Source organism: Lotus japonicus, chromosome 4, assembly GCF_012489685.1.
Source record: "Lotus japonicus ecotype B-129 chromosome 4, LjGifu_v1.2".
Lineage (NCBI taxonomy): Eukaryota > Viridiplantae > Streptophyta > Magnoliopsida > Fabales > Fabaceae > Lotus > Lotus japonicus.
In genome coordinates, this window is record NC_080044.1 from 62,564,253 (window position 1) to 62,576,294 (window position 12,042).

Sequence of the window (12,042 nt, forward strand, 5' to 3'; positions counted from 1 at the left end):
ATTTGTCTTGTGCTTAAATTTAACTTTTTATTAAAATAGGAAAATAAGGATTGAATTTTAGATCATTTCCTCAAAATCCAAAAGACAATAAGGGAACTTTTGCCTTTTAAATAAGTTGATAGATCATTTACTCAAAATCCAAAAAGCAATAAGAGATCTTTTGCCTTTTAGATCATTCACACAAAACTCATTTTTTTACGGAAAAGCAACTAACTCAAAACTAAGGATATATATATATATATATATATATATATATATATATATATATATATATAATTTTCTATATTATATTTCTAACATCTTTTGCCTTTTAAATATGTTGATGATTGACCGTCATGTGAGAGTAAATGATCAATCCCAGCTTCGATGGAGCCATTATGGTCTTACAAATAGAAGAAGAAAGCAACTTACAATTAGCAAAGAGAACCTTAATAGGTAAACTAGGGGTGTAAGTGAGTACGGTCCGATCCGCAAATCCGATCAAACCGAATACATTATGGTGGGTTGGATTGAATCATTAGTTCGGTTCATTATTTTTTTTATGTATCTGATCACCTTCGGTTTGAATATCGGATTTAGGGATTGAAAAACCGATGAATCCAAACCAACCTAATTGTATTAAGATTTTAACATTTTTTTTACTTTAGCCCCAAAAACTACAATCCATTGCATAATTTATAATTGATATTTGAAGAGATAAGCAAATTCGTGAGTCGTTTACTCCAACCCAATGGCACTTGCAATTTGATTGTTTTTTTAAGTTGAGTTTGATTATGTGCCTTTGGGCTTAGATGAAGTGAAGAAAGCTTAGAGCAACTCCAACGCTGGTTTCTTAACCCAGCTGGAGTTGCTAAGAAACCGTATCTTATTTTTTGCAGCATTGGAGCATGCCTAGTTGACACTTTTGATATCTTAGCAACAGTGCAGAGTTCCTTCCACAAGGAACTCTGCTTTTTGGTTTCTTAGATTAAAAAATGATATTTTATTTCACTTGCTTCAACAGATTGCTTCAGATTTCAGAGGGAAAAAAACAGATTGAAGGAAGATGGAAGAAGATGAACAACAGAACACCAAAACAACAATTTGATTAGAACAAAATTCAAACTTTAAAATAAAAATTATTACTTTACAATAAATATTAAAACTTTACACTCATGATCCTGATATTTACATGAAAAAAAAAAATAAAGGAGAGGGAGCAAAGTGAGCAGCAAAAATTATAGCTTGGACCACCGATCAAGCACCTTGCATGTCTGATCCAGAAGCTTGAGGGGCAATCTGGGTCTTGATTGAAGCTTTGGTGGCGGCTGGGGTAGGTTTTAGTTGCGGTGGTGGGTGTTTGGTGGTGGTGAGGTGGGTTTCGATGGCTGTGAGGTGGGTTTTGGTGGCGGTGGATGCTGGATCGTGGCCGATGGTGGGTGTTTGTTGGCGGTGGAGGTTGTTTGTTGCGGTGGTGGGTGTTTGTTGCGGTGGTGGGTGTTTGTTGGGGCTTTGGAGGCGTGGAATGGGGGTTGCGGCTAGGGTTGGAGGCGTGGAAGGGAGAGAGCTTGAGGAAGAAGAAGGTGAAGGAGAGAGCTTGAGGGTTAGGAGGAAGGAGAAGGGTGAGGTGCAGCTAGGGTTAGAAGGTTTGTGAAGAATGGGAGGAAAAAATGTATTTATAGTGGGTGACCGGCTGAGCCGGTCATCCCACCATTATGGACCGGTCGAGACCGGCTGGAGCCGGTTTTCTGCCCGTTTGGGCTTTTTTTTTGAATTTTTTTAAATTGACCGGTTTGACCGGTTTTCTGACTGTTTTTTCAATTCCCAGCTTCTTTACGTTATATATAGTGCAGTAGACCATTTCTCAAAATGTCTAATCCTTATGAGCAATATTATCCACTGCTTGACAATGAAACACCTCCTACAAGTGAAGGTTTGCAACCTTCGCCTATGTTTCCGCCACAAAATCAACCTCCGCAGATGATTCACCCGCAAAGCCAACCTATGATGGTGTTCCAACAACAAAACCAACATTCGCAGATGATTCGCCCGCAAAGCCAACCTATGTCGATGTTCCAACAACAAAACCCACATCCGCAGATGTATGATAAGTGCCAAATTTACTTAAATTATCATATTATAATTGACACTTATTTATTCTAAACATGTGAATTATCATTCAAATATCCCCATTTTCATATGTTTGTAAATATTTAGATTTTACTAGTATTATGCTTTAAATATAGTCTAAATCATGATGAATCTTTGGGTTTTGTTGTAGGGATGAATATCCAAAGAAATATGCAAGATTTGGTGAGGTAATGAGGGTTTTCAAGTTTTTTGGTCCAAAGGTGCTAAGCATCAGCCAAAGGGTGCTAAGCATCATCTGGCAATGGAGACTCCTTCAGCATGAAGTAACATAGTGCTAAGCGTTTAAAATTGAATGCTAAGCATCATCTGGCGGTGGAGAATCCTTTAGCATGAAGAAACAGGGCGCTAAGCACCAAAAGTGGAGTGCTAAGCACCCTGTAACAGATATGCAATGTTATAAAACTCTAAGTTCAGCACAGAAATAGGGAGTTCACGAAAATCAGAGATAAATACACAAACCCATCACTTGGGGAAAGGGAGAACTCAAAGGAGATCATCAAGGGTGACCTAGGAGACTAGAGAGAAAGCTTTGGAGCTGATTTCATCGCCGATGAACCGTCAGTCGGTTTTTCATCGCTCTTCTTCTCTTTTATCATTGTAAAGCTATCCATGGAAGTGGATAGCTAATTTCTCATTTGTTGGGATTAGAACTAGTCATTTGATGCTCATGTAATCTATTTGATTTCCTTTCATGCAAATTTCTTGTTTCTATGCTAAAGAATCAATGGTTTTCTCTTTTGCTTCATGCTATATCTTAGGTTGATCCCCTTGGGTATTTTGATTGATTCAAACTTGTGTAGGGAACTCACATGATCTTGAGTCTGAACTAGAGTTAATCATATGTTTCTTTTCCATGATTCAATGATTTTTACCTTGTGTTTCATGCTTGTTTTGGATTGATCACCTAGAACATGAATTTAGATTTAATAGGATGGTGGGAACTAACTATTTAAATCTGAAATAGGTAAAATCATCTAATGATTCTAAGGTATAGGGATAGGGTTAGATCATTAGTCTATTCAAACATCCATGCTTAATGCTACTCACTATTGTTAATCGATCAAGGGATTGAAGGTTAATATAGTTGAGTTGATAATCTTCTACGCCGGGGGACTGGGTAGTAAGATAAGAAATGGTGGGAGGAATCAATTGCATAGAACGATATTTGTATGTGAATCAATAGAATACATAGAGGTCAAACAACGAAACTCTAATCCCAGCAAAACTATCTACCTTGGTGAATCCAACTACTTTATCTGCTTTATTTATATTTTCATGTTCTTAAACAAACCCCTAATATCTCTGTTAACCATCATTTGAGTTTGTTAGCTATTGAACGACATAAGTATTACACCTCCCAGTGGATACGACAAAACCCTTTACTATACTACAATTGAGTCTTGAGAGATTCGAACGTAGAGTGGTAAAAAAATCTTTCAACGTGCATTCGGCGTTCTCCAAGAAAGGACGTTGAACGTGCATTCGGCGTTCTCCAATCTCGGTTTGCAATAGTTCATGGTCCATCACGCTTTTGGCATCCGAATGAGATGAAGTCAATAATGTATGCTTGCATCATATTGCACAACATGATTGTTGAAGATGAGCGCAACACGTACCGAGGTAATTTTGTTTATGATCAGGTCAATAATGACATATTGGATGCTGAAGTAGTAAGTGGTCATATTCCCGCTTTTAGAAATATCTTGGAAATAAGAGCACATCAAATTGATAGGTCAATTCATCACCAACTTCAAGCAGACTTGGTGGAGCATATTTGGCAGCTTCCCGAAAATGAGAATAATGAAAATTAACCTTCAAGTGTTATTATGTATTTCATTTCAAATGTATTGTTGTTTATTTTTCATTGTCATGTATTTTCTTTCATCTTTATTTCTATCATTCAATAAAATTGTTTTTGCTATAAAGAACACAATGTACTTTTTAATTTACTTTCAAGTTAACATGCCGATATTTAAATTTAATTGTTTTAAATATTGAGTAAAATTAAATTCGTATTAATTTTAATTAAATTATTTTTAAGTTGAAGTATTGATTTAGTATTAAATGTTAAATCTAAATTGAATAAAAATAAATATTATTAATTTATGTTGTATGGTGGGACACTGGTGAGACCCTTCAAATAGTAAATTAAGAAACCAGGGTTGGAGCAAAATCTGCTTCAGTTTCTTAGGAGTTTCTTAAGTCTGATGTGACAGTACAGACCCACAGGAATAATGGTGAATAGCGTGTTAAGAAACCAAATAAAAATTTTGGGGTTGGAGTTGCTCTTAGCTGGCTGGTGTTGAGTGAGCGAGTGAGTTACATACCAATACCATTCAATGAATGAGTGGCTAAAACTCAACTCATACATAACAGGAGCCACTGTACTCAACTCAACTCAACTCAACTCAATTGTTCCTTTCTTCTCTTTTCTATCACGCTAAGCCGTGTTTGGCTAAACAGCGAAACTGACAGATAGAGTCATAGAGATCTGCAGCGAGCGAGCGACGCGGCTCTAACAAACTCAATCCCTTCTCTCTCTCTCTCTCGGCTCCGATCCACTCCTCCACGCCGATCCTCCCATCAGCTCTCTCTCTCTCTGCGCCAAAATTCAATTTGATTTCATGAACTCTCCCTCTCCCTCTGGTATGCACAATTCACTTTCAATTCAATCTCTTCATCATAATTCAAACACCTATCTATGCTATGCTATGCATATTCTCATCTTGTGTTTTTCCTTTCCCTCACTGTTCAGGCAGGTCACAGTTGCTGTAGATTACATGGACTGGGGTGGTGGTGTTATTAACAACAATAACAATAACAATTTCAGAACAACTTACAAAGGTTAGAATAGAATAGACCTGGTTTTCACCATTTTGTTTGTCACATTAAATTGGATTAGCTTGAAGCATGCAATTTTTTTATGTCACTGAATTATATTTTTTTCACACTACTTTGAGTAGATGATCATAAATCCATGATGGACCTGGCACTCATTTCAAACATGGATCCTGTCAATATTGGTTTGGGTTGTTCAGAAAAGCAAGTTCCTGTCACTTCACTCAAGCCAAGGAAGAAGACAATGACATCAGTTTACTTGAAGTTCTTTGAGACTGCTGCTGATGGCAAGACTAGGAGATGCAAGTTTTGTGGACAGAGCTATTCGATTGCGACCGCCACAGGTTACTTTCTGTTATCGATTATCACCCGTTGATGCCTTTCTTATTCAATAGGCTGTGTTTGACTGTGTGTCATGGTGTCACTTGTGTTTATCATAAGTCATAACCATTGCTATGAAACCTCAAACATGCTTATGAGACTTTGTTATTTAATGATATCAAGCTTTTGGCATTTCACCATGTTTCAGTATATATTTGAAGCAAGATCAATTTCACAATGTATGTAATAACAAGTTTGGTTATAAAGATTTTTCCCTAGTAATTGTATTTTCTTGTACATCCACTAAAGTTTGTTCCTTCATGAAGGAAATTTGGGGAGGCACCTTGCTAATCGCCATCCAGGCTATGATAAGTCAGGGGATGCTGTCAGCAATTCGGCATCCCGGAGCACTGTTACAATCAAGAAGTCTCAGCCTCAAGGAAAACCAAACCAGGTGGATTATGACCATCTAAATTGGTTAATCGTTAGGTGGCTTGTTTTAGCTTCTCTCCCTCCCTCAACCCTGGAAGAGAAGTGGCTTGTGAACTCCTACAAGTTTCTTAATCCATCTATACAACTCTGGCCAAGTGACAAATACAGAACTGTACTTGATGAAGTTTTCAGAAGCATGAGAGAAGATGTAAGAGCATTGTTAGAACAGGTTTCTACCAAGCTCTCCATCACACTTGATTTCTGGACTTCCTTTGAACAGATCTTCTATATGAGCATAACATGTCAGTGGATCGACGAAAACTGGTCCTTCCAAAAGTTGCTTCTTGATATCTGTCGCATACCTTATCCATGTGGCGGTGCAGAGATCTATCGTTGCCTTGTAAAAGTTCTTAAATTTTACAATATTGAAAACAGAGTCCTGTCCTGTACTCATGATAATAGTTCAAGTGCCATACTTGCCTGTCATACGTTGAAGGAGGACTTGGATGATCAGAAAATTGGGCCATTCTGTTATATTCCCTGCGCTGCCCGAACTTTGGACCAGATAATAGATGATGGGTTAAGATCCACTAAACAAGTAATTTCAAAGATCCGTGAATTTGCAATAGAGTTAAATTCCTCATCAGTGATCTCTGAGGATTTCATTCAATTATCTACAGCTTATCAGGAAGGTACCTGGAAATTTCCTCTTGATGTTTCACCAAGGTGGAGTGGAAACTACCAGATGCTTGATCTTTTTCGCAAGGTATCATTATCATTACTTTTAACAACTGCTTTAATCAGTGAGCATAAGAACCATCCAAAAAAATTCCTGGTCACACACACACAATCGCACTGCAGGATCGATGTTTTATGAGATAGAACTTGGATTTGAAAATGGCTTTTCATGCCTGAAAATTTTCATATTTGCTCAAATTACAAAAAGAAAGAATTTTCTTTGTTTGCTAATGAATTCGGCTTGTGAATTGAATCATTATAATAACGCATCTTGTGATGCATCATGCATACATTTGAAAATTAGAAACAATGGAACATTGTAAAACAAGGTCTATATTTTTATGATGCAGGCAGGTAAATCAATGGATGCTGTTATTCGTAAATATGAGGATACGCTGGGGAGTAAGATGCTGCTGGGCTCTTCTGACAAAAGTTTAGGTAACATCATGCATCAGTTTCTTGAACCATTCCACAAGACCACAAACGACATCTGCACGAGTAAGGTCCCAACAGTTGGGCTTGTCCTTTTCTTCATGGATCACATCTCAGAAACAATTGCTTCCTGCAGAGAATCACGTCATAGCCCGGAATGGCTAAAAAGTGCTGCAGAAGAAATGGCTAAGAAGGCCAGGAATTATATTAATCAGGTTTGCAACATATTTACGTACATGACAGCAATTCTAGATCCTCGATTAAAGGCAGAACTGATCCCTGATAGTTTAAATTCTGAAAGTTTTCTGGACGAAGCAAGAACTCATTTCATGAGAAATTATTCTACCAGCCATTTCTCATCCATGAGTTCTGGATACAATGCTCAAGAAATTGAAGATGGAGGAAGCGTTTCGTTTGCTGAGGAAATAGCTCGGAAGAAACGAAGAACGAGTATGAGCTCCACCACAGATGAGCTTACACAGTACCTCTCAGAGGCTCCGGCTCCTATGGCTATACCAACAGATGTTCTAGAGTGGTGGAAGGTTAACAGCACACGCTACCCTAGACTATCTATGATGGCTAGAGATTTCTTGGCTGTGCAGGCAACTTCAGTTGTGCCTGAAGAAATTTTCTGTGGCAAGGGTGATGCAATTGACAAGCAACGGTTCTGTATGCCGCTTGATACCACGCAAGCTATTCTTTGTATCAAGTCATGGATTGAGGTTGGCATCAAGTTTAAGTTTAAGTCGACTGAGATAGATTATGAGAGGTTGATGGAACTAGCAGCGGCTGCAGCTTCAACAGATAATAGCCCTGTGAGTTCTGTTGAGAAGAAGCAAAAATAATGGTAGAAGATGGCAGCTCTAAAGGGTTAAAGTACTTAATTTAGGAAGCAACATTATTGACATTGTTAGATTATATCTTCACGTTGACTAATCTCCACTTATCTCAAACTTAGAAAAGGTAACTTGGTGTTTTGTCTAGAAACTTTGTTGTATTAATATTATGTAATATTGTACAGTTCTCAATTCTGGAAATTACTAAACCAGAGAAAAATCAAATGAAAAAAATTAGAAAGATCCCCATTCTCTACCCTTCTCTACATGTTATATAATGTATGCATTAATAGGGTCAAGCAGTATACAAACATGGTACTTTTTTCATGAATGCACCCAAATCATTGAGCGCTCTATCATCAAAAGATATTATTATTATTATTATTTATGCAGACAATTGAAGAGGCAAGTGTTATCTTTTTTCATTAAAACTAATGCTGATTATCTCAACTCAGTATGTTTGTTTTCATGGTGAGTTCTGGGAGAGAAGTTCGATGTGACTCTAGTAGAAATTAATAGGAGTATTTTTAGTGAGACCAAAAGCGGTTTTGAAAATCTTAATCATGAAACAGAATCGTATATATACCAATACATTGATCCAATCAATACCTGTTATTCACTTAATCACTTATTCTACAGCAAATGTTAGTACTGTGCTGGTAACTTAATGGAATAAACCCTAAACTTGCAGACGACTTAAAGTGTACAGATAATAAATAATTACATTCGAACTACTGAAAGTAAATACATCTCCTAAATCACTAGGAGGAAAGCCTAAAAAATCTTCGTGTTGCAAACTAGTATAATTCAAGTATATATAGATCTTCCATTTATCTGAATAGATTGCAGGGATGTTAGTGTCACTGGCTGACTACACAAAATTTCTACATCAACAAGTGCTCTCGGCGATATTCATGTACTATTACAGACACGCTTGTAGGAGGAAGCTGCAACAACACCCGCAGGAAGAGTAAATAAAAGATAGCAAAACTGATAGTTAAGCAAAGTGCAAAGCTAGGAACACACTTTTCAACAAAAAAAAAATTTATGATTAATCTACGTTTCAGTGTACAATAATCAGCTTACCATGCCATAATCCGTAACAATCGCAGAGATATAATCTGAAGGAGTAGCATCATACCTGTCAGTGAAAATTAAAATTAATGCTAACCTTTTCTTCTTTTCATAGGAGGATAAGGTGTTGACTCAAAAGATATGTTAACCTTACATCAAATTCAAAATGCTCAAATTGTCTTTACTTGTCCAACGGTCAAGATAATTGACATCCAATCGTCCTGGAACCCTAGCAATAGTTTCTGGGTCACCTGCAAGAAATTCAGAACATGCTTAGAAGAGCTAGAAGCCAATAGAACTGAAAGGAAGATGCTCCGTTTTTGGCAGAACGATACTTTGTTACTGATAAATGTCATCCCAGTGTCCCTTCTTGATACATTAAGTTAAAAACTTAAAATGTGACACTAACAAGCTGATATAACAAAATTACCTAGTTCATTCGAACATATTGAATCTAGTTGCACCCTTTCATGAAATTTATACGCTTCGCAACAGATCAATACAGGAACATGAAATGCATGAGCCACCATTGCAATACAAGAAGTCCCAACCCGAGAATATACAGTTCCATTAGACAAAACTGCAGAAGCCCCAAGAAAAACTCGTGTGACCTCATGCATGATATAGGAAACAGCATTTATGTGAGTGTATGTGCAACTCAGTCCCTTAGCCACCAGCCTATGAAGTAAGGCCTGACCTTCAAGCTTTGGCCGTGAGTCTACCACCACAACGCGGAACTGTTTTCCAAGATCATAGGCTTGTAAAAGAATCATCTCAACAACACATGAAAATCCATATGTGAGAATAACATCCCCATCCATAACCTTTTTCAAAGCATGTCCAACAATCACCTTATCAGCAAAAATGACTTTTTCATTAATGAACCGGTCTATATCAGAACACAGAGCTGCTTTTGCCTCAGACTCAGAACCATTTAAAGGCAAATTGATAATCCGGCTCTTAAGAAACCTAATTGCATTTCCCATGCTCATAGAAAGTGGTCTACATTCAGTAAAAAATGATATGTAACTATTGATTTTTGAAGTTAAATCCCTGATAAGGGTTTTATCTTGCGGTGTGCTGTAGTCTTTAATGGCATCTTGAAATGCTCTTAGCATTGCAATACAACGAGCATTACCCCCTACTATATCTCCTGTCAAATAACGCAGTCCAACCTGAAATTAAACATGCTAATGAGTGCCAAATCTGAATTGCTTATTTTTCTTAGTTTATTTTCATGCATACAATTCCCAATTAAATAGTAGAACTCTCTAATCCCTATGCTGTTCAAAGTTCAAATAACAATTCCATGTCAAATCTGTAAACATTGACTCATGTATGCTACTGAGTAGTGACAGTATATTCAGGCATCAAAATAGTGTGATAATATTGAGAAACACCAAGATTAACGTCAAAAGGATTGGAGATTCAGTATGGAATGAGGATATTAAGAGACAGAAATGCATAGCTATGAAATAATAGTACCTGGAACACAGTAGGATGCACTGAATCAAGGTGGAAAAACTTTGATTCAAGGTTCAAAAGCTGAGTGGTGCGTTCATATTGAGGCAAATGCAGAAACAATTCAACCCTGTTTCTAGATTGGATTGGATTGACTAGTGCATTCCTTTTAGCCTTTTCCACTCTATTTTTGTCATCGAATTGCATCCGAGGAGGAGGAGCAGCATCCTTTTTCCTATCTTTCCCAAAAGGACGTTCTCCTGCCTTTTTGTCAGCAGCCACTGAAGATGGAGAGGGAGGAACATCTTTCTTTTGTGAAGACTGCTTTGTGCTTTTACTTGGGGAATTCCCAGGTTCAGCAATTTCTTTACTTCCCCCAGCTGGATACAGAACAAAAAAATCAGAAAGCATATTTACAAACTACAAGAGCTATATGAAGCGCAGCCGAGTCCTGAATACGGAAACTGAATTATAGAACACATTAAGAACCATTCACAGAAACCCCAAATTCCATATAGTCTCTTTCAAGGCCAAATTTAGGGCATAAGGCAAACAACAATTTTATTGAATTCCATCAACAAGTTTAAGCAAAACAAAACAAAAGGAGAAAAAAAGATGCAAGGTTGATTCAATCTTAAACTTGATAAAACTAACTGAAATGATGCAATGATCATTCTAATTCTACCATGCTATGTACAGAATTTGAGATTCGAATAAAAGAACCACTATAACACTAGAATTTATAATTAGTTAAACAAATACAAATCTAATCAATGAACAAATACAGGAATCTGAAACAATTACCTCCTTTGGAAGCAGTTTTAGCAGCTCGTTGCGCTTCCTGCAAGGCTCGTCTCTCAGCTTTGGTAGTTTTTGCTTTCAATGGCGTTGAACTTGATGACTGCATAACCTCTTCCTCTTCACTCTTCTCTAACATGTGAAATGAAATTGAAGATGCGTGAAAATTAATCCATGAATCTAGAATATATGTATTCATGAATGATGAATCACGCGTGATTACAATTTACTACAAATAAACGACGAATTAATCAATGCTTACTTACCAATGCGAGCCTGGAGAGGAATCGGCGGCGGCGGCGACAAACCAAACCCTCGGCGAGGGGAACTGGAACTGCCGTGACGAAAGCATGGAGAAGAATCCGAGGAGAAATTGTTGCTCCCAGGTGACACGTGGCGTTCGGCGGAGAATTTATCGGAGAGCGGAAGTGGCGGTGGAATCATGAGCGGAGAGGAAAACGAGTTGCACGCAGTGCGCGTGTTAGCGTGTGTTTTCAGTTACCGGAAGATACGGGATTCGATATTATAGGGAGGTTTCGGTTTTATATGGTCTGGGTGTGGAAAGAATTTCAGTTTCAAGAGTTGCGTTGTAACAACGTTCTGTTTCTGGCCGTTATATTCTCCTCGTTCAGGCGGGAATCAGGATTTTTATTATCGAATATATTTATTTCCCATTCAAAAAATTATATACAACTTTCCGATGAAGCAAATAAATAAAAAATTATATACAAATGGTGGTGACACCTAATATGCACACTTTTACAGTGGTGTAATTTTACACCACTTTTTTTAACCCGCTATAATAGGTTAACACATCTTTTTTTAAACAAATTTTTAATGATACTTTTTTAAAAAAATAATAATGTGCTGACCTGCTATAACCGCTCAAAGTAAGTGGTGTAAAATTGTATTACTCTAAAAGTGGTGCATATTAGGGGAACCCTTAAAAAGTAATTAAAATGTCGTTTTATATTTTTATAAA

At 37.3% G+C, this 12,042-nt stretch overlaps 2 protein-coding genes across 3 annotated transcripts; one reads left to right on the forward strand and one right to left on the reverse strand.

Annotated features, from left to right (window-relative positions):
• Positions 1-4,509: 4,509 nt before the first annotated feature.
• On the forward strand, positions 4,510-7,979 carry LOC130714162 (putative AC transposase). Its single transcript, XM_057564055.1, has 5 exons — positions 4,510-4,776; positions 4,886-4,974; positions 5,094-5,312; positions 5,616-6,487; positions 6,810-7,979. Exons 2-5 carry the CDS (start codon positions 4,911-4,913, stop codon positions 7,734-7,736), a joined length of 2,082 nt encoding a protein of 693 aa, XP_057420038.1. The 5' UTR covers positions 4,510-4,776; positions 4,886-4,910; the 3' UTR covers positions 7,737-7,979.
• A 289-nt stretch (positions 7,980-8,268) lies between these two features.
• Positions 8,269-11,640, reverse strand: LOC130715846 (uncharacterized). 2 transcript variants are annotated; one of them, XM_057565978.1, is made up of 7 exons: positions 11,327-11,461; positions 11,067-11,187; positions 10,287-10,642; positions 9,232-9,976; positions 8,956-9,052; positions 8,814-8,868; positions 8,269-8,674 (listed from the first exon to the last, which is right to left on the reverse strand). In XM_057565978.1, the coding sequence occupies exons 2-7, from the start codon at positions 11,167-11,169 to the stop codon at positions 8,612-8,614; spliced, it is 1,419 nt and encodes a 472-aa protein (XP_057421961.1). In that variant the 5' UTR covers positions 11,170-11,187; positions 11,327-11,461; the 3' UTR covers positions 8,269-8,611. The 2 variants fall into 2 exon arrangements, with proteins under 2 accessions (XP_057421961.1, XP_057421960.1); XM_057565977.1 differs by having other exon boundaries at positions 8,270-8,674; positions 11,067-11,192; positions 11,327-11,640.
• Between the last annotated feature and the right edge of the window lie 402 nt (positions 11,641-12,042).

What these genes read in the sequence shown, in the direction of transcription:
- LOC130714162 (XM_057564055.1), top strand. Translation starts at nt 4,911, where the DNA reads ATGGACTGGGGTGGTGGTGTTATTAACAACAATAACAATAACAATTTC. An exon ending in TTTCAGAACAACTTACAAAG is followed by an intron (nt 4,975 to 5,093) that starts GTTAGAATAGAA and finishes TACTTTGAGTAG; the next exon opens with ATGATCATAAATCCATGATG. An exon ending in TTCGATTGCGACCGCCACAG is followed by an intron (nt 5,313 to 5,615) that starts GTTACTTTCTGT and finishes TCCTTCATGAAG; the next exon opens with GAAATTTGGGGAGGCACCTT.
- LOC130715846 (XM_057565977.1), bottom strand. Translation starts at nt 11,504, where the DNA reads ATGATTCCACCGCCACTTCCGCTCTCCGATAAATTCTCCGCCGAACGC. An exon ending in TAAAACTGCTTCCAAAGGAG is followed by an intron (nt 10,643 to 11,066) that starts GTAATTGTTTCA and finishes TTCTGTATCCAG; the next exon opens with CTGGGGGAAGTAAAGAAATT. An exon ending in TTGTTACGGATTATGGCATG is followed by an intron (nt 8,675 to 8,813) that starts GTAAGCTGATTA and finishes GTGTTGTTGCAG; the next exon opens with CTTCCTCCTACAAGCGTGTC.